Source organism: Daphnia magna, linkage group LG1 (genome assembly GCF_020631705.1).
Source record: "Daphnia magna isolate NIES linkage group LG1, ASM2063170v1.1, whole genome shotgun sequence".
Classification (NCBI taxonomy): Eukaryota; Metazoa; Arthropoda; class Branchiopoda; order Diplostraca; family Daphniidae; genus Daphnia; species Daphnia magna.
In genome coordinates this window covers 17,021,409-17,042,316 of record NC_059182.1, presented here as the reverse complement: position 1 = coordinate 17,042,316, position 20,908 = coordinate 17,021,409, and the positions used below count along the sequence as shown (strand labels likewise).

Sequence of the window (20,908 nt, the reverse complement as noted above, 5' to 3'; positions counted from 1 at the left end):
AGACATTTTCGAAAAAAAGAAAGATGACGTGCAAGTTTCTGCTGCTTTTCAAAAGCGATTCCAAGAATAGATTAACGGATAGATGTCATGTTTACTTTTTACTCGTATAACTCGAGAGTTCTCTAATTTATAATATGAATGAGTCATCCGTGCCTCTCTCTCTCTCTAATTTTTATTTGCGTAGACTTTATACAAACATCGTAAATGATATGGCCAATACGGAAACACGACCATCTTAGGTATTTCCATTGCCAACGCTACTGTTACGATACGGTTTAGTTACAACCCGATGGCGTTTGTAAACGAGTTGATTTCCTGGAATTCAAATGCGCATTCTTTCGTTTCAACAACTTTTCAAAGCTTGTTCAAGTCAATCAACTAAAAGACAATTTCAATAGTGCGCAACCAATGGTTGATTTGTCTATAGCTCTCAAACACATCGCAATGATACAAATGTCGTATTTTTGGGATTGATTCAAGCTAAAAACCACCAAGTTTTGCAAAAAGATAGCGAAAAATCAGCAAAACGCATACCGATTCTTTCACGTACTCAGCATTATAGAAGTTAAAATATATACTATATAAAAAAATATATAAGTTTTGCAAGCCCAGTTTTAGACATCCGCAGCAAACGGAACCTAGCGGACAACGATCTGTTAAATAACAAGAAACAAAGAGCTTGAATCCATTTCAAACAGCTCGCAGTTTCCGGATACAGAATTCCTTGTCCAGGAGAAAGAAAAAAAAAATTGAGAACTATGAGCAGCAAGGACAAAGCGGGAGTTGAGAGAAAGCAAAAAAGGGGGACTATCGCAGCGCGACTGCCGTTCAGTCGTTCCATATTTAGTTGTTGGCCCTTAACGGCTCGGCTTTAGCTGGAGAAATTCAAGAAGGTGGGTGTATATAAGCTCTACGGTGTCGACTACATAGACGCCTAGCTCTGTCGATTCCACGGAGACAGGGCGTTGGGAGGTGGGTGCCTGTCTATATGCGCCCGAGGTTCCAGTTTCAGCTGCCGTGAAGGCAAAACCAACAATCAGCGGCTCCAGCACCAACGACAGCGACAAACAGCCGAGAACGGTAGCGCTTATAGTCAGCCGGATCGTCTACCACCCAGTTGTTCTTACGGGGTTGCGTGAGCTATTTCTGGGCCACTCCTAAAATGAACATTCCCACAACATTTTTCTCCCCACTTCTTTCTTTCTTTTGCTCTATTTGACGCTTTTACTCTATCCCCATCCCTCGATCAGTTACTCTTATTTTGTGTGCCTGCGAATCTAACCGGGCCTCACAACGACTCATTTCATCGATTAAATATTTTTAAACGCAAAATCGTGAAAAAATGCTAAAATCAAAACGATTGCACGCCGTCGTAATCGATATCAACTGAACGAGTGAAACGACTACCTTTACTTATTGGAATAAAATGAACTTGTTCAGGGCAGAGGAAAGATTGTAAATTCGAATACCGCGTGACTGACGTAATACGGACTTTTAAACTCTGACCATCCCATTGTCTGGCTTCAAAGATGTTCGACCGACAGTGGCAACCCGATTGGCATAAACTCAGTCGCATGAGTGCAAGTTGCATTAGTGCATTGTGTTCTGACTAATTTTAACTTCTACTCTTATCTCACTTGGTGCCACCAGACAAGTACATGCCAGACGTAGGGGTAAATTTCAATATGATTGGTCTTAAACTTAAACGATAAGTCCTCCTAAACATCTGCAAGCGTTCCCAAGTGTGCAAGATATCTTAACCAACACTGGACAATAACATCATACACAACTACTGTACAAGTCGACTATGCAGTACAGTTGCGGAACAGTGGCAAATGAAGCGAGATGGGCGTTCCTTTCGCACCGTATCTCGAAATGTTCTCCCACACGACGGATACGCCTCTTAAGGTTGATTGTTGAAGCCCTTGTACTGTCGCTTGTCAATTCCACACCCATTCTTTATTTCCCGCATGAGTTTCAGATCCTAAAGGAACACGGATTTCACCAAATAAAGGTTTATTCTCTTTTTCGTCGATGCAGAACGCAGGCTTTGGTGCGATTTACCGGTAACAGTTCGACCACTGGTAGACGGGGTACTGCCTAGCAACAAGCTTCCCCCCAAAAAAAACCAGATTTAAAGCAGTTGTGACCTAGATAGCTTCAGGGATAGATCGCCTGAACGTTCTGTGTAGTGCATTGTATTTGTTTGGCGTTCAGTTGCGGTCGCATGTGGTTAGAACTAAAATTTCAAAAGAAAAGCTACAATGATAAATCCTCTGTGGCAACAGCCAGGTCTAGACCGTTTGATAGGAATACTAGTAGCTAGTGTCGCATTGTTTTTGGTTGAAATCGTAATGAGCCACATCACTCATTCCCTGACGCTACTCGCTGTCGCGTATCACATGTTGTACAACATTTTCTCGCTGATTGGATGCATTGCTACTATCAAGGTAATTCATTACTATGCCAAACGCTTACATCGTCTGACGTCTAAGCAAAATGAAATGCTTGAAATCCATTTGAACACGCGGAGACCACGAGAATTGTCAAAGACAAAGTTTTCTGCGTATGTAAACAATACTTGGACTCGAGCAAAGCTCGGTGCGGCTATCAAAGTACAAGGAATCACCGAAGAAAGTAAAAGTGTACTTGCAAAAACGGCTACGTTCTTGCAACTATTTCATTGAAATCAAGAACAATTTGTTGTTACTATTTAAATTTTAAGATCTAAAGTCATTTAAAAAAATTTTTTGTTATGCAGATGTGCCAGCGCGGCTCCAGCGTATCTAACACGTTCGGATGGGTAAGATTGAGAAATTTTTGACGACATTAATCTTAGCAAAAAATATTGCATAGGTCAGCATGTTTCAGTCATGCTGATTGATTCATTTAAATCTCAAATCTAGAATTTTAGAAATCAAATTTTGTTCAATTAAGGGAGGCGCTAGGGCTAAATTTTCATTTGCAAATGCTTTGATCAATGCGTGCGGAAGGATGTACAAGAATTAAAGTTTGTTACAAATTCAAGTCAGATAATTTAAATTTAACTGTCATAAATGGGAAATGATTGACAGCTAGCTGAAATTTTTTTAAAACGTTGCCTAAGAAACGCAGAAAAGCCGTGAGGACAAGTGAAAACCCCACAAGCCGCACCCATTAAAGCAGATCATTACGGAGATTCAAAAATTTTCCAATCATTGTGTGATATTTACGGGTATTCTTAGCTAGTTAAACGTCGTACCATACCTACATTTGACCGCTTAGCACACAGTATAAAATAATTAAACCCAAAATTGACAAACAGTTAACACCATATCACTATACGTGGACTTAAATGAAGACGACCGAGTATTTACGACTCTTTTAGATAGACGCATGTTTGAATATCATCTTTTTTTCTCTCATTAGGCACGACTGGAGGTTTTATCGACGGTGGTCAACCTACTCTTTCTCAGCGCACTGGATTTCTCATTGGTTGTGGAGGCTATTCAAACTTTAATTCATGTGGACCACATGGATGCAATGCACCAACCTGAAATTATATGTATTGTGGCCGGCGTAGGAATAATTTTCAATTGCATTTGCATTCTACTAATTGGAGGTTGTGCAAAATTAAACTTTCTTTAAACTACAGTCTTTTAAAACAACCCTTTTTTTTTTTTTTTTTAGGATTTACGCATCATCAGGGCAGTTTTCTAGCTCTGACGCCGGGAGGGGATGTGGTTGTCCAGCATGGCGTTGTCACCGAAGACGCTGTCCGTAAAGGCCTACGTCGTCTGGCTACAACCGAAAGAAGCGAATGTGCTGGTGGAACGCAAGGCGATATCCAAGAGTCGGAAATAGATGTCATGATGTCCCAAAAAGGAGAATCAGACCCGAAAATGAAAAGTGTCATTGCGAGAGTATCACAAAGATGGCCAACCATGTACGCCGTATTACGAGACAACGCCAGTAAATACCCAACCACAATCCGATTTGTAAAAATAAATATCAACGAAAAAAGTTACCTTTTGTGTTTTCTAGGCACTGTCATCGCTCTCGTCACAGCAGTGGTTGTTTACATGAATGGCGAAAGTTTAACTTCTTTGTTAATCGATCCTATTCTAACACTTGTTTCTGTTGCTATTCTTGCCATCACGTCATACCCTTTCAGTAAGTCTTTCTACTATTAGAAACAAAGAATTTTTTACTGATAAAAAAATTCTTAGTTATACAAGCAGGCCAAATTCTCCTGCAAACAACACCAGCCCACATTGATGTTGGCGAACTAAAAACAAAGCTTAAAGATACGTTTCCATCAGTCGTAAGCATTCACGATTTGCACGTGTGGGCTCTAACTCCAGATAGAGTCATTTCTACTGCCCATTTGGTCTTCATGAATGAAAACGTTTATCTGGGAGTCAAGAAGCCTATCAATGATTTCTTTCTCGGACAGGGGATTACCAGAGTAACATTACAACCAGAATTCTACAAGGTAATACATGACATAATCATTTGCCATTTGATAGTTCTAATAGGCTCTTGTCTCATGGCCATTACAGTTTGGAAACTTGACACCTGCACAAAGTAAAAGCTGTGTACTAACCTGCAACAAAGAAGTTTGCAAATCAAGGACCTGTTGCAACTATGAACGTGCAGCCAACGACGTTGTTCCTGTTGAAGACGTCGAATCGCCAGCACATAGTCAGGACCTTGCTGAAATGACCACTAAGACCCACAGAGTGACGATTGTTCTAGACCATTCCAGGGTTTCTTCGAATTGTAACAGCACATCTTCTATCGACGATCAATGTCAATTAAATCGCCAAACCTTCAATCATGTCACACATGACAGCTGCAGCACTGAATGTGAGTCACACTCAAATGTGTTAAAAACGACGTGTAAGATGGAAACAGCTGATCAAAGGGCACATGGAGTTTCAGAAAAAAGTTTGGATTCACCTGATTAAAACTTTGCTCATAATGTTTCCTGCTTAACTCAATAAGGAATCAAATAAAGTGGTTTTTTAATGTTGGAAAATACAGTTTGAAAAAAATTTAAATTTAAAATGTGAAAAAGATGTACCTGGCAACGGTGTTTCGTAGCGGACTCAAAAAGAACTATTTTTGAAGTTTCAAACTCAGATTGCTTAAAGCTGCATTAGTGTAGCCACAATTAAAAACCAAACAAAGTCGTAGGTTTTTTTTATTTTATACATACGTTTTATGAAAAGAACGTGTCTACAATGGAAGATTTGGCTGACGGCATAAAAACTAAATCTCTGACGAACGCGTTAGAATCATTAACGGAGCAAGTATGGGTTTTTTATTTTTTCTGTCACGCTGGAACTTCGAACGAACACAAATTTGAAATCAGCCTACGGAATAGAATTCATGTTGTTGGATGGAGTTTCGCTTTCTTAATTTAGATATTTTCGATTTTAGGTAATAGAGATTAGCTCATTGACAATAAAAGATTTAGAAGAAAAACCACAATTGAGACAAAGTTTACAACATCTTTCTGATGGCATCAGGACGTCAACTCAAGAACTTTGTGGAATTCTTGCAAGGAAAGTGAAGAACCTCAATCCTTCTGTTAATACATTTCATACATTCAGAGAAATGTTAATGACTGCTGAAGAAGCATCAACATATTCTCTCTGGCTTACAGCTGATGAAACAAGTTTGGAAACATTCCAAGAGAAAATAGCTGGACTTTTAGAAGTACTTTTAAGAATTGTTGTATTTTGGGACCAACAGCTAATCAAAAGTTTTCAAGAATCTATTAAATGTCTGAAAGAACCTCTGTACAGCATGAGGCACACCCAATTTCTTCGTGACATTATGTCACTATATAAAGTATACAAAAATAACCTATTAAAGTTCCAAACAATCCTCATTGTAAGCTGTTTATCACAGGAGTTCATTGTACGATTTGGCAGCTTTTCGGAAAAGCTATCTTATCGTATTGACGATTTACTTGATCACAAAATACAGAGTGAATTTTGGATCCACCTCAATTGCATTCGTAAGCTAGTAACTTCCTTTGCGGAAGTTATAAAAAATGTAGCTTACTATCCTTTAAGCAAACATAGCCGAGTATGTAAAGTTAAAATTTCCCTCTACCAAATTTTTTTTTTTATAACATTTTGGTTTTAGATTTCAAAGGAATTCGTCGTGAAAGAGATATTGTCGTTGTTGGACGAGATCTACGAACTTCTGAGCTTAGAACAGTCAGCTGAAGGTATTCGTGATGGGACATCTTTCCTTGGCGCCATCGACGACGTGTTGGACCAGCTGGAGCATAGTCATTTTGAAGAAGAGGAAATGGGGTGGCGTATGAATCTCATTCTTCAGCATGCAATGACCGTATCCAAGTTTTCGGTAGAAGAAGATCAAATTCAGATAACGCGGAATTCGCAGCGTGTTCTGAATGAATATCGGTCGCTACAGTCTTTGCTACACAACTTAGAAAATTCGCCTAGTGATATATCACTAGCCGTCGACATCTTTCGTGATTTTCTGGAATTCCTAGAGCAGAGTGTCAACCATTCATTACTTAGAATGATGGTCGAGGTTACAAAATAATCATGACTATTAATAAGATACGATGGCATTCTATGTTAAATTATTTTTCAGAATTTGTCTATATGCACTGAACCAATTAGGAGACTGATTCATCTATGCCCCGTTAAAATGAATGAAGTGATCTCAACACGGAAGACTTCTGACTTGTCAGCGGAGGTGGAAGAATTTGACAATGTAAGACAGGAATAATTCAATTAATGTTAAAGAACCATAGTCCTTGATGTATAACTCTATTTTTGCATTTTTTTTTTTCCTGTCTTAATTTGTCTCGACACATCTAGGTTATGGAACGTGTTTTGCAAACCTGCTTCTTTGCACTGTCTTCGACCTCAGATGTCCCAAGTATTATGCGTACTCCTATAGACGATAAATTGAAATCTAATTACACTTTGTTTGTCATAGAAATCCAAGTGATAAAGTGCGCCCTGAAGCTTCTCGAATCGCTCGAAGCTGAAATGATCCCGGCAGTTTATAGTTGTTACCTGGATCCTACCAACAAAGCGGCTAGCAGCCATCTTCAGTTTCTTTGGCGTTCCTTCCAAGAGCATTGCACGCACATGCAAACTAACTTAGATTCTATAGCCGATCCCGTTGCCTTTTGCCACGTAAAAATCAAAAAGAATAAGTGTTAGCTATATTTTTATTTGTAACCTTCTCTACTTTTTCTCACTACAAACAGGTTGCCGAAAAAGTTCTAAACGGCCACATTACCGAGCTCAGAAAGAACGTCTATGTCCAAAACGCGGTGTTACTTGAACGTCACTGTCGTCCGATTGTACTAATCACCACAAGATGCTTGTCGATTGTGGAGGGACAGAAATGGGAAAATTCAATTATGGATAAAATTTATCTGAAAGAAATTCAACTTGGTATGCTACAAATATGATTTTTACAGCAACAAATAACCGTAACTAATTTCAATTGAATTCGTTTCGATAGCCCTTTCGGAATTCCGTGGTGCATCCTTGCTAGCAGTAGGAAACGTCAGTGATCTAAGTGGTCATAGGTCAATGCTTAAGAGAGCCGAACTTGTGCTCAAATACTTGATGAAGTGCATTGATGCCATGAAGCAAATCCAGGAGTCTGAGTCGCATTTCTCAGTACAAGAAACTCTTAGGAATGAAGTCAACAGCAAATCATCAATAATGTTATTCCCAGAAGATGTTATCGATCTACCATGTGACCCAACGAAAAGTGGAAGGGGAATAATTTCCTGTATGCACAACTCGACACGCATCGGACGCTTGCCAAAACGAAAAATTTTTCATTCGGAGTACTGCGAAGAAGCCGAACAAGATGTATCAGAGATGTCCCGCTTCATTGATACAAAACAAACTTGGCGGACACGATGCACAACTATTCCTACGCCAGAAGATTTGTTTTCTGACTCGGAAAAAGAATATGATAGGATTTCCTGCGTTTCAGAAACTTTTGATTTGACAAGTACGAATCACGTAATTATTTTTTCTCGCAGTTTTCAAATTCTTTTACTACTTTCTTTTAACTAGACCTGTTGGAAGAGCTTTCAACATTAGAAGATACCTTGAAATGTTCTCAAGGCAGCCAGGTATCAGTCATCGAATTACAAGCGCAATGCACACCAGCCACCGTTCGAAGTAAAACAGCTCCTCTTAGCATCAGCATAAGTACTCCACAGCGACTCAGAGATCTTCAAATAGTCTCTGGACGCTTGGCTTCACTTCGCAAACAGAATGCTAACTAATGAATCTTAGTAAACTGTTGCTAAACGGCATCCATTTATTGCTGGGTTTTGCATTTCAATATCCATTCATCATTCGGAAACGCGTTGCACTGCTTCTTTGTTTACTCCTAATATTTAATGCTTCGTTGCTCGTGGTCCAAAAATAGTGCTTCCGATTCTTACGTTTGTGCTCCCAAGCTCAATCTGATATTGTTTCAACAATGATGTACTAAATAAAGTAATTGATCTATCAAATTATGTTAGTATTAAAAATTACTGCATGTTCGTAGTCAGATGACATCCCCATAGATAATTCTAAAGATCCTGGTTGTATGTCTAAAATGTGGCAGATTTCCTTGTGACATTCGACCAGTTTCTACTCAATTTAAAACAATTTTAGTGTTTATCAATAAATTAAAATTTGGCACAGAATAGTTTTACTAGAAAATCTGGGTTAGGTCCTAAAGTGACATCATAATCATATGCCCCAATTGTCATTAATCCACAAACTTCCAAACCTGGGCAATCATTCATGATTTGCTTTGTTAAATTGGTAGCTTCACTGGGTGGAACTCCATTTTTATCTGTGAGGTTTTCAAATAAGTTTGAAGTAATCTAATTCAGTCTACTCTCTATGGGGATAAACTTACTCTCTTCACCACTGGTGTTTACCTGCACCATGATCTTAAGTTTTTCAGTTTTCTCCAGTTTAATCCAAGATGTATTCAAAGCACTAGCTAGTTTAAGTGAATCAACAGTTTCTATCATGTACAAGTTTTGTACAGAAAGGATTTTGTTCACTTTGTTTCTTTGCAAATGGCCAATAAAATGCCAACATATTTCTGGGCATTTCTCCAAAATCTATGAAAAGCAAATATAACTTGAAATAAATTGTATGAAGCCAATTTATTGAATGTCCCAAACTTTTGAATCAGCAGATTTTTCAGCCAATTCCTGGATGTAATTTTCTCCAAAATGCCTTTGTCCTGCATGGTAGGCCTCAATTACATCAATTGCAGGTTTTGTTTTCGAAACAGCTACTAATCTTGGCGTCTTATATGCTACCGCCTACAAAAAGAACACTGTCGAATTCCAAATTTCAGGTTTTCTTTCTCGTGAAAGTTGCTTGCCTCTTCCGCTCTTTTCAGAGATGCTGCAATCATTTTTGCTCTCACAAATTCCAGATTTTCTTTAATGTGTAATGAAGTCGTCATTTTTCTGTTATTATATATGTTCAGGGAAACTTGTTTTAAAATATTTGAGCTGAGGGACTGGCAGTGGCAGCTGAAAATTCCCATAGATGAGAGACACTAGTGTTTATGTAACGTTCTACTTTTGAACAACTTGTCAACTTGTGTCGTCTGAATCTTAAAACGACAGCGGTGCCAGATTTCATCAGGCTGGAAACGAGCAATCATGGAGCAAATTTGCATTTTGCAAATTGCAAATGCATTTGCAAGCCAGCAATAAGTGAAAGCCAGATACCACATGGACTGTGTGCAGGCATGGAGACGTTGGTATCAGCCTGTAATTTAATTACCAATTAAATATCGATGAGTACAAGTAATTTTAAAAGAAATCATTTTCTAGCAATCTTTGCATGCCATGAAAAATTTCGAAGAATAAACAGTTTAGTCCCACAGTTAAATTCTTGGTATTAATCTTGATGAAACAGTTCTTCAATGTTCACATCAGTTGCGTTTAGTTCTCGGGTTAAGAGAAAGCGAATAACGTCTTATCTGTGGTAGACTTTGTACAAAGTCTACGCCGCGAAGCAGCGCCGAAACGTATAGATTGATCTTTATTTATATGTCCGTTTCCCTGAATTCTGTCTGCAGGAATTGTAATAATCTTCATTGTCTTTTTGAACAGGCTTCTTACTATTGCTTGAAAATCATGGCAGAAGGTTCACGAGGTACGGTCGCCCTATTCAAATCCTCTGATGAAAATGCATTAAACGACGACCGCTATTTAACACTTTTGGAAGAGAATAATTTCACGGTTAATTTGGTGCCTACTCTGTCCTTCGAGTACCAAACAGAAAATCTGCGAGAACGTCTACAACAACCATATAAATATTCAGGTGTAGACTAGTATATCAGTTCCAAATCGCTGTATCCTCTATTTCTATAGCTTTAATGATAGGAATTATACTGACAAGCCCTAGATCCGCAGAATCCGTTAACCAGGCCATGGCAGACTTGCTTTGTGCTTGGAAGGAAATGCGACATTACTGTGTCGGCGTAAAAACCGGGGAAACAGCTGTCAACCTTCTTGGTCTGAAGAATTTGGTTGGGCAGACTTGTGGAAATGCCGAAAATCTCAGTTCATTAATAGTAAAAGGTACGACCAGGAACATTTAACATACGTACTAAAATTTATAGAGATTCCAAACGCAGATTTTCAGAAGGGTTGCATTCCACTACCACTGTTGTTCCCGTGTAGTAGCTTGAAACTGGATACTCTTCCGCGGACACTTGCAGAACATAATGTCCCCATTGACATTGTAAACAGCTATGTGACAGTGCCGCATCCTCATCTACGAGATTTTGTCATGCAACTTTCTCAAAAGGTACAAGCAGAAAAAAAAGGAAGAAACAAAAACAAATTAGGTACATTACAATATCTTTTTAGAAACCTGACTATTTGGTTTTCTTCAGCCCATCCGGTGTGACTTTTAGTTTACCGTACCTGAAAGAGTTCGGATTGATTGCCAGTGTCAAAGTACGTAGTAAAGTACATTTTTCGTGAACCTAAGAGGCAAAATTAAGCCTTTTTCTGTTTTTTTTTTTTTAGAACATAAGTCTTGGAAATACGACAGCCCATGCTCTAGAGGAGGCCAAAATCGGTGTTAGCCGAATTTGTAACAAACCAACCCCAGAAGCTTTGATCATAGCATTAAATTCTTTGCAAATAAAATAGTTTGTTCTTACTTAAATTGGACAAAATACTCTGTTGAGCCTGTAGAAATATTGTTTCTTTTTTTCATCAGTTGGTAATAATATACTGACATGCTTAAATCAGATGGAAGTACAGCGAGCAATCACAAGAGGGCGTGGTGTTTGTTTTTGTAGTGGGATTCTGTTTGACGCAAGAAATGTAGGAGTAGTTGACGGAAAAAACTGACACAGAACGGGCGTAGTTGTTAGTGATTAGCTTGAAATCAAAACTACAATTTAGAAATATGGTTTACATATCAGCAGGTATGTTTTCTACCTACTGATTTCACGTGTAAACTAAATAATAGCATGTTTTTATCCGTTCCAGGTGGACAAGTAGTCCAAAATGATGGTTGGTCAATCCAGAAAGTCAAAAGAACATTCTGGAATTTCGTAGACGGTGTTCTTCTTTTGTAAGTTTTACGTTTAAAAATTGTGTACATCAATCACATTGCAGACCTCTTTTACACCAGTTTCCAGACCCTTATCAGTCCTGCATCAAACCGAAGAGGCGGCAGATATGTTACACAGTATGGTGCACCTGGATCAAGGTAATTACGAAAATACTAAAGACCATGAAGAGATCTATCACCTTAAATTTTAATATCTTGCAAATTTGCAATAGTGGTAGGTCCCAAAGACAAATAGGAAGACCTGGTAATGTAAGCGGAGTGGCTGCACCACCTTGTGGGACAGGCGGAGGATGAGGTTAAAGTTCAGACCATGATTGAAAAATTATAGGTCTGATTATTTCTACACAGCCAATTCCTGCTTAAGCTCTTGAGCAAAATGAAATGGTAATATCAAACCCTTTCTGGGAGAATTTCCATGGATGTAAGGAATGGCGTGTGTTAAAATGCATCTTAACAAATACAAACAGAATTTTATTTGTGAACTTTTGACCTGATGATCACATTATCATGTAAAGAAGCAGCAAGCAAATTTTAATTTGAAAGAGTAAAGGAACCACACAACTACGAGCAGTACATAGTGTTGAAAAAGAAGTCAAAAGGAAAAAGTAATTTCTAAGAACTAAACAGGACTGCTGTTGGCATTCCCTGGTCTTTTTCGCTTACAATTCTACCCCTGTCAAGACATAGTGCTGCGTTGTAGGACGATTAACAAATTCGCTTAATAGAGCGCTGTTAGGAACTACAACCGCAACGCGACCCCGATTATGTTGGTCACTAAGTTGAGGAGACGGTAGTCGATTTCGCTTAGAACGATCACTTACCGCAACAGTTAAATGCCGCGAGGGCAACGCCACTGATTCCATGAGGCAGTTGAAAATTTGGCTGACCTCAGATGGCAACTCTAAAATATCAAAGAAAAATTGAAACTACTAGAAACCTCGGGGCATAGACACAGACACAAAGTGAAGAAGAAATATTACCTGCAAATATTTTCTCTCGTTTTGTGAGAAGAGCAGTACGATGAAGTTTTAATGCTTGGTAAGTGTTTTCCAGTTCTTTTGCCTGTTGCTCCAAATGTTTGACTGTGGTTGTAGCCTACAAAATTAAATGAATTTAAATACTATGGCAACTTGGAATTTAGAAAGAAACAAATCGAGAAGAGAAATCAACTCAGCACTGACATTTTTCAAGACGACTATTTTAGCTCTAGTTCCGCTGTCTGGTGCACACAAAGCGTCGAGATCCCGAATAAGTTTGCCGAGCAGTCCTCTTCGCTCCTGAAACATAAGGCATTAGAACTGCTGAAATGTTATTTGAAATTAAACAATTTTACTTGTTCTTTTTGAATGTGCAGCATTCGTTGAACGGTGCTGCGCGATGACCCCATACGCGACGAAGATTGCTTGTTGTAAGACCGCTTCACTACATTAGTGGTTGCGGTGCAACTTCGACTTGATTTTGATTTGTTGGCGGCTAAAATTCTGGCTTTCTCCGTCAAGCGCCGAATTCGTTTAGGGCTTCTGGACGTGGTCGACGCCGAGTCCACCGTTTCTTCCTGCTCACGTGATTCTCCCGTAGTCTGACCGCAGACGTCGATTTCTTCGTCTTCGGTGAACTCCGAATTTGCCAAGGAATCATCGGCTGAATTGCTTGTTTTTGATTTATCACTCCCACTGCTACTGAATCCTTTGCCTTTGCACTGGCGGATGGCCAGAGTCTGCAACCAAGTTTTTGCTTCATCAATGGAAGTGAACGTTTCCTTTTCACCACGTAAGAAAGGGTGATCCACTACCACCGAACTTTCAGAAAATAGTTTAATATTCGTAGGAGGTAGACCCGGTGTACGAGCGACGAACATTCTTTTCGGTCTCCCATCCATGGGTTGAAGCGGCACACTGGCATTGGCTGATCCCATTCGGAGTTCAGAATTCATATTAACATTTTCGTTGATTATTTCTATTCCGTCACTCTCTGAATCCTTTGCACACTCTTTCCCCTCATTTTCCAATAATCCCGATTCCGCATTGCCAAAGGTCTGATCGGCTACTGTGGCAGTTTTACTTGCTCCGGCAAGGGTTGCGACAACAGAAACTTCATCACTTTGGGGGGAAGATGTGAGCGAGAAACAATCGGGCTTTCCATTTTCATCAGCGGGCACCGTTGTAGAAACCACTTCGTTGGTCTTGGATTCAGGCGTGGTTTCGACAATTTTGTCTGATGACTCTATCGAAGTTGACAGTGATACTTCTTCAGCCTGTTCTTTGTTCGTTCGCGTTACCTGATTCGGCTCATTCGCACAACCGGAATCGGACGGTATAGGTTTGGTTAACTTGATGAGGAACATGCAACGGTTGTTGTGTTGCATCGCAAAAGGTGTACAGTTTTCCAAATAATTAAAAGGAAATGGACCGAGAAAAACGTGACGAGGAAGTTGCGGTGTTCCATAAACTCCAAAACCTTTCTTGAACACGGAGCCAACGTTTTTCAGCTGGAAGTGCAGCGGGAAAGAGACTCGAGCTTTGCGTTCAATTGCCGTGGAAGCTGCGCGCCCTAATACGTCACGAGGAATAAACACTGTCAGGCCAGGAACTTGAAAGCCACTATCCGGGACATGATCGATAGCAACGAGGCACCATTGATCGTTGATGTTATGCAACGGCAGGAGCATACTTGCTCGACTTGGGCAGAGATCTTGGTGTTCGCCCTCCATAGCTTCTAAAATGATTTTTAGACTTCGCGTTGCAGTTCCCGACGACGATTTAACGGTACTGACCTCGGCAGTGACTATTCTTGGGAAAACACTTTTGGATGATGATGTTGTCTCTTTTGGCGGTTCTGCATTATCATCCGACGAGGGAATCGACTCTGGGTCTGTATGTTGTTGCACAAGTTTCACAGCACGGGATGAATCTGCATCGGCTGCGGTTGTGTTGGCTTTCATCAAAAGCTGAGTTGACCCATCTGGAATCATATTTGAGCTTGCTTTCATCGAAAGCTGAGTTTTCTGATCCGAGGTCATCAAACTGGAATTGACGGTGGGTGTCGATCCGACTTGATTTGGTTTACTGTTAGCAGGTTGAATGCTGCGGCTAGCTTCCGCACTGCAGCCGGTTGACTTACTAGACGTGGTCGGTGCAATTGCGGAAGACGTTGGAACTGCCAATACGGACATAAACGACTCCGATATAGAGGGTACAGGGGTAGCCAAAGATTTTGAGTTGACTGGTGGCTTCACCCCTTTACTACTCCAGTGCATCCGCTGTTGCTGAATGACATTAGGTTCGATGCCGTTACGAGAGGTCAATAATGGAATGAGACCACTTCCACTAGTTCCATTCATTGCTGACTGCGGCGTTAGGATGCGGATTCTCCGTACCGGATTCGGCCCAGTAACGCCGTTTGGCAGTGACGGGCCAATTGGTTGAAGTTTTAATAGTGTTACTTCTGATGACCGTGTGTTTGGCTTAAGCAAATCACTAGGTGTTGGAGGTATGGCAGCGGGGACGACAGGAGGAGAGGGAGGAGGCCGTTCAATTTTCGCTGGTTGTTGACGCTTGGTAGAAGAACGAACTCGTTCAGAAGCAAAAGTAGACGTATCTTCGAAACTCGAATAGTTGGCACCATTGAAAAAGGGATCACTGCCATTTCGGATGAGCCGAGAAAACATTGCGAGCTTTTCTGCTGCTGGATACATGGATCGTGTAGGCTCCTTGATAACTTGATCGATTAACAAATCAGGTAAATTTTGATGATGGCCTTTCACTTCCATTTCAGTTTGTTCTTCTGTGAGACCGACGATTGGCATATCGTCAGGTAAAATACACTGATCGGGAATAAGATAAGCCATATCCGGTTTGCGCTTCGAGCGTCGAGCAGTCTTTGGAGCTACCTGAACCGAGGGACCGGACTGTGGAAGTGAACGCGATGGAAATTCCTCGGGCATGACTAGCTGATCAACGATCGGGACTGAACGTGGATTCGGACACGTAGAAGTACGATTTCGGCTTTTCAAAAGTTTCGAACTGGCGATTGGCTTGGCTTGTGGTATCATGAGCTTCGATTTGATTTGGTTTAGCCTTTCTTCCAACTGCATACGTCGCTGTTCCATGGCATTGATGCGTTCCACTGATGAATGCTTGACTAAGAGGCTGGGAAGAGAGACGGGAATGGGAGGGCAAACGCCCTCTTTCGCTTTAACTGGAAACTCTGAGACACACTTCAAACTAGCTGCACTTTGTTGCTGTTGAGTATCTAGGCCTTCTGGAAATGCAGCTACTGGCACCTTTTTGGCGATCGGCTGCTGATGAGATGGCGGAGATTTACGGAATTCTGACGTGTCTTCCGTATCCAATGAAGCTGGAGCTGGAGCTGGAGCTGCAGTTGGGTTGGGTGCATCTGTAGTTTTCAGAGTAAGACAACCTACCAACTCCCACTTGACTCCGTCACAAAGAAGAAATGCATAGCGGGAAGTTTCGTCCGGTGAGATACACGGATCAAGTAACTCCTTTACAATTTCTGGGGAATTATCATTGCTCTTCATATCTTGGATATCACATGTTATGTCGGCTGCTACAATTTCGGTTGGGCGCATCACTAAGATAACCGGTCCAGCTCGACGGCTTAGGAAGCGGATGTGTATACGCCCAGCGTGATAGATGCGATGGAAACGAATCCAAGCAACCAACTGAACGGTTTGGCCTTGACGAACGGCCAAATCAACTTCCTCATCAAACGCCCGTGTCTTTTCGTCCGTCATTAGCTTCTGTAGTTGAAAACGCTCGTCATTCAGAAGCTTACGCATTTTTGACAATGAAGACGTTCTGGCAATTGGTTCTTGGGGTGCAGCAACATTTTCTTCTGTTGGTGAAATTCTTGATTTATTGGCCAATCTCATATTGGGATGCGTATGTTTTTTGGCAACGTTTTTAGATGGCGGACTACTAGCAACAGCTTTGGCCTTCACTTTCTTGGCACCATTCGCCGATTGCGGCGACCTGTTATCCGCATTTCTGGTGGTATCGATAAGTGGTAAGGGTACGTATTTAGAGGCGATTCGAATGATTCTTCGATCAGTTTCAATACACGGACAACCGTACATTGAATGTTCCATGCAGAAAATATCGTGATCTGGCGCTACGTAAACCTTCGAGAGGCTGACGAAACTATCCCAGCGTAGCAACTTGATTTCCTCGGCACAAACTTTTACGCGGAAAGGTTCCCATTTTCTACTTGATGATGGAGAAGGAAGGGAGTCCTCAACACCCACGTCTTGGGGCATCAAACGTTGCTGTGATGGACAGCCAGTCCTCAAAGAAGAAGATGGGCGCGATGAATGAGTGTTACCGGCTCGATGATGACCACTGTTTTTGCTCTTTGCTTCAACGGGCTTGGATTCTTCCGGTGATCGGCCATGGTTTGAAGTAGACGAAGAGGATTCATTGCCAAGATGGAACTCGGAGAAACGCTCAGGTATCCTTCTCTCACGTCTTCGACGCTCACCTGACCAATTGATCTTGCTGTAAAACGATTCGTTACCTTTAAGTAACGAAGCAAAGCATTTGCGACTTGAAGGTTTTCCCTCCTGAAAGCCACAAACACATTGTAACATGCATTCAGGTAGAGCACAATGCTCTACCGGAACTTTTGACTGATTTTTTGTTTTCGTCAATGTGTCGCAGACGCAACCTAGTCGACAGAAGAGCTTGCCGCATTCAACAACAGGGAATTCCAAATTTCCAGGTACATCTACTTGACAGGAGAAAAAAAATTATTTTGCTGTACAGGACTATAAAATGAAAAGTTTTACCGTAGACTTCTACGTATTCGTCTTCTTGAACGACAACATCTTCCATTAAATCTTCACAAACGACCAGATCGCTACTAGGAACTTCATCGATTTCCACACTAGGCAATTCTTGAGCACCCTTTATTGCAGGTTGTTTCTTTGGAACTTTAGGCGAAATTTTCGGTCCGGGAGCAGTTGTATTACTGGCATCAGGCATGTCAATTGCTTTCTTTAGTGGCTTGCGTCGTTTTTCAACATAAGGGAAATTGACAGCTGATGCTGCATACTCGGCATATTCAGATGAAATTGAACCGTCTGGCCCGAGTTCAGGATAAACTCCTACCGATTCTTCCAACGATTCCACCATTTCGTCTGCTATTTCAGTAGTGTCTTCTGATGATTCAACTGTTTGTTCTGAATGTTGAAACGTTTCTTCCGATGGCGCGATGACTTGCTTCGGTGATTCAACTGTTTTATCTGATTCCAAAACTGGCTCTTTATGTTGATTAGTCGGTATAGCACTACCAACTTCAAGATCTTCACATGTAACTTCTTGTTTGTCCTCTCCAGCCTTAAGCGAAGGGCCAAGGGCAACAGTGGAGCTGGAGAAGATTGTGGGCGTTGGAGACTTTGAACTCTCCGATGTAAAAACGACAGAATTAGCAGGAATATAAAGGGGGGACGAGCATGGAGATGGGGACAGCGAAGGTGTCAGTTGATGAAACTTGTTCCTCCAGCCCTTGATTTGCCTAAAATCGTTTGTTTTCGTTAACCTGCTGCTTGCTTGTCGATGAGCAAATTCTTGCATTTCCTCGACACTGGCAAATGACAAAATGGTCTGACCATCTACTTCATCCCTTTCTTCTCCTACACTGGAATCTACCCGCTCGTCCATGGTGATACTTTCGTCTTGCAAGTATGGATCAGGTCCTAAGATATCTGCAACACTTCCAATATGATCCATTTTAATCATGTCCAAGTCGGCAAAGCTTGTCAGCCCTGTACTCTCATCATAGCCTGACGGAAATAATGCTATATTAAAAGAAAATGTCTCCTATACCACAAAGATAAACTTACCACGATTGATGTCATATAACTCTAGATCAGGTGGATCTTCGATAGTTTCCTCAAAATCTGAATTGAGTTCTTGCAAGGGAAGTAATACAGGAGGTGATAATGAAGAAGACCCATCAGAGGCATAATCTCCCATGACTGAAGAGGTAACATTCTGCTCAGTATTGCCTTCCTTTTCTTCGACCTCTTTCGGCTTAGAATCACACGAAATGGAGACAACCTATAAACAACCCAACAACAGATAATTTGTTAATTCGTGAGTCCATGACCCTACAATAATTGATCAAATACCTCTTTTGTCGAATCGTCAAAACTGAAAATTGTGGGAATAGAGCCTTGTTTAAGTTGCAACTTCCTTTTGCCTCGGGTAAAACAGGTATTTTCAAAATGACTGGTGCATACTATCGAATTTCTCCTAGGGGTGAATGGGCGTGATATCTTTTTTGAGTGATGACGAATTGTCTTGATCCAAATTGAATGTGATTCACTTTTAACACTTGGAAACCTAGTGGAAATCATTTACTTTAAGCAGTGAACACAGAATAAATTTCAAAGGCAGAGAAATCAAATTACTTGAAAAATCTGATTCCTTTTGAGGCGGCTTCGCTGGTCTTCTTGATGCCACATATGCAACAGGGCCGGACCATCTTATGGTCCTAAGCAAATATTTATGGTTGTCGGATAGTCACACAGAAATAAGTCTGCAAAAAAAAAAAAAATTAAGAGAGAATATCAGTAAAGAACTTCAGGATAAAACCTTTTTTTTTTTTTGTTGCTGCTGCTTAAAATATGCAAACTGAAGAGACGTATGCATTCATAATACTAAACAAACAACAACGGAAGACTATAGCTAGTTCTTTCATCGAGGTACGCCGTGATACAAATAGCAAGTAAAAGTATTTAGAAGAACAAAAAATCACAACACCTTTACCACCCCCAACCTCCCTATAGGGCAAAAAGCAGGCAGTCCCTTTTCCACACCATGTAGGCCTATGAGAATAAAGATTTGCCTTTCAAAAAACTTGGCCCTTGACTCGACCAAGCTTTAAAGAGCTCGAAGCTAAAATATTTAAGGGTTCTCAAGGCGTATCTCGTATCCTTACTCGAAATACAGACTATTTGAGCTCATTTGGCCGAAGTAACGCTAATGATACAATTTCAAATATTTCTGCATCTAACGTTTTTTTTTCTTAAAATTTTAAGGAATGTGACCTGATGATGCAGAAATATTTAAGAATCAGAATACATTGTTCCAAAGCAATTTTCAGAGTTAAAATGTTGCACGCATATACCACACCTGCTAATCACCTAGCATTGGGAAAACGATATCTAACTCGTCGACGCAACGAGCAAAAACATTCCGTATCACTTATGCCTACAAACGTGGTATTCAGAGCTGTAAGCTACACGGGGGAAAAGGTAAATATTATTGCCCACGAAAGATTAAAAGAGAGATTTACCCAAAATTGCACGTGCCTATTTATGCGACGGCCTGTAACCACTGTGAAAGCCTGAACCGGCCAAAGCCAAGACGTATCTTTTATTCCTCTCCACAAGGGCGAATTTTCAATTCGATTTCACATCCATACAACACATGTCATGCTCCATAAAGTATCGCCGTAAAATATTTCCTTCTTAAAAAATAAAAATAAAAGTGTGTATCAGTCTTTTTTGGTTATGTAATGGTATAAACTTCGATTGCTATTGAAAAGTTTATCAAATGCAGAATATCGCTAAGCTTTCAAAAGTTTTAGTTGGCCAGTCAATCGCTACATTTTACACTAGATCATCATAGGAAGCAATTTCTAGGACACGTCGGAATCTTATCATACTAGGCAAAAATTTCTCTGACACGGCGGAATCTTAGGGGGGAGGAAAAACAGCACTGCCAAGACAGACGTGTTGCCGTGAGAAGTACTCTAACGAATTTCAAAACACGTTAAAAGAAAGAAATATTATAAAACTTCGAAGTACTATTTAGATAGAAAATAAAAAAAATTTAATTTTTTGGGCCCTATTTTAAGTTATGTCATCGACGATACTTCAAGGTTCACCATTCTTTAAACAAAGATGGCGCGCCCTCAAACATGCGTCTGCACGTTACGCTGCATGGAAGAAGACTGGGCCACTCACATGACAGTTTACAGAAGTTATCTAGTACTAAAAACCCTCCTGGTATCACTTTAATGGAGAACACTAGTTCAAAAAATTGAATACTTACGTTTTTGAAGTGTTACGTACGAGAAAACTGGGAAAAAATTGATAAATTTTGACAGAATCAGAGAGCCCACCAACGCATGGACATTTATTTTTGTCGACCTGACACCTCGTGGCCAAGCCGCAAGTTTGTGACACCCTTAAATGTTGCCAGATCGAAAGAAAGGTGAACAAAGACATTTCAGAAAGGAATTCCCTTTTTTTTCCCAAT

At 40.5% G+C, this 20,908-nt stretch overlaps 6 protein-coding genes across 10 annotated transcripts; 4 read left to right on the top strand and 2 right to left on the bottom strand.

Annotated features, from left to right (window-relative positions):
- The first annotated feature begins 1,830 nt into the window (after positions 1-1,830).
- LOC116931041 (zinc transporter 1) lies at positions 1,831-5,042 on the top strand. Of its 2 annotated transcripts, none has more exons than XM_032938533.2 (7): positions 1,831-1,908; positions 2,762-2,803; positions 3,409-3,601; positions 3,670-3,951; positions 4,024-4,152; positions 4,209-4,474; positions 4,542-5,042. In XM_032938533.2, the coding sequence occupies exons 1-7, from the start codon at positions 1,846-1,848 to the stop codon at positions 4,947-4,949; spliced, it is 1,383 nt and encodes a 460-aa protein (XP_032794424.1). In that variant the 5' UTR covers positions 1,831-1,845; the 3' UTR covers positions 4,950-5,042. The 2 variants fall into 2 exon arrangements, with proteins under 2 accessions (XP_032794424.1, XP_032794416.1); XM_032938525.2 differs by lacking the exon at positions 1,831-1,908 and adding an exon at positions 1,965-2,450.
- A 53-nt stretch (positions 5,043-5,095) lies between these two features.
- LOC116930983 lies at positions 5,096-8,524 on the top strand. Its single transcript, XM_032938463.2, has 10 exons — positions 5,096-5,294; positions 5,425-5,838; positions 5,899-6,078; positions 6,139-6,555; positions 6,619-6,741; positions 6,849-6,909; positions 6,970-7,172; positions 7,247-7,436; positions 7,507-8,010; positions 8,076-8,524. Exons 1-10 carry the CDS (start codon positions 5,226-5,228, stop codon positions 8,288-8,290), a joined length of 2,376 nt encoding a protein of 791 aa, XP_032794354.2. The 5' UTR covers positions 5,096-5,225; the 3' UTR covers positions 8,291-8,524.
- Positions 8,312-9,637, bottom strand: LOC116931028 (pyridoxal phosphate homeostasis protein). The gene is made up of 6 exons (XM_032938497.2): positions 9,400-9,637; positions 9,194-9,337; positions 8,920-9,130; positions 8,711-8,853; positions 8,547-8,645; positions 8,312-8,473 (listed from the first exon to the last, which is right to left on the bottom strand). Exons 1-6 carry the CDS (start codon positions 9,565-9,567, stop codon positions 8,405-8,407), a joined length of 834 nt encoding a protein of 277 aa, XP_032794388.1. The 5' UTR covers positions 9,568-9,637; the 3' UTR covers positions 8,312-8,404.
- A 59-nt stretch (positions 9,638-9,696) lies between these two features.
- LOC116930994 (uroporphyrinogen-III synthase) lies at positions 9,697-11,292 on the top strand. Of its 4 annotated transcripts, none has more exons than XM_032938474.2 (6): positions 9,697-9,796; positions 10,142-10,352; positions 10,415-10,612; positions 10,669-10,841; positions 10,904-10,993; positions 11,066-11,292. In XM_032938474.2, exons 1-6 carry the CDS (start codon positions 9,758-9,760, stop codon positions 11,189-11,191), a joined length of 837 nt encoding a protein of 278 aa, XP_032794365.1. In that variant the 5' UTR covers positions 9,697-9,757; the 3' UTR covers positions 11,192-11,292. The 4 variants fall into 4 exon arrangements, with proteins under 4 accessions (XP_032794365.1, XP_032794379.1, XP_032794373.1 ...); XM_032938488.1 differs by having other exon boundaries at positions 9,723-9,832; XM_032938482.2 differs by lacking the exon at positions 9,697-9,796 and adding an exon at positions 9,901-10,056.
- Positions 11,293-11,310: 18 nt separating this feature from the next.
- LOC116931034 (selenoprotein K) lies at positions 11,311-12,103 on the top strand. Its single transcript, XM_032938512.2, has 4 exons — positions 11,311-11,472; positions 11,537-11,621; positions 11,682-11,759; positions 11,834-12,103. The coding sequence occupies exons 1-4, from the start codon at positions 11,454-11,456 to the stop codon at positions 11,913-11,915; spliced, it is 264 nt and encodes an 87-aa protein (XP_032794403.1). The 5' UTR covers positions 11,311-11,453; the 3' UTR covers positions 11,916-12,103.
- On the bottom strand, positions 12,072-20,114 carry LOC116930976. The gene is made up of 9 exons (XM_045177826.1): positions 19,941-20,114; positions 19,054-19,181; positions 18,772-18,985; positions 18,484-18,700; positions 17,428-18,423; positions 12,955-17,366; positions 12,803-12,898; positions 12,602-12,716; positions 12,072-12,522 (listed from the first exon to the last, which is right to left on the bottom strand). Exons 2-9 carry the CDS (start codon positions 19,125-19,127, stop codon positions 12,281-12,283), a joined length of 6,366 nt encoding a protein of 2,121 aa, XP_045033761.1. The 5' UTR covers positions 19,128-19,181; positions 19,941-20,114; the 3' UTR covers positions 12,072-12,280.
- Positions 20,115-20,908: the final 794 nt, after the last annotated feature.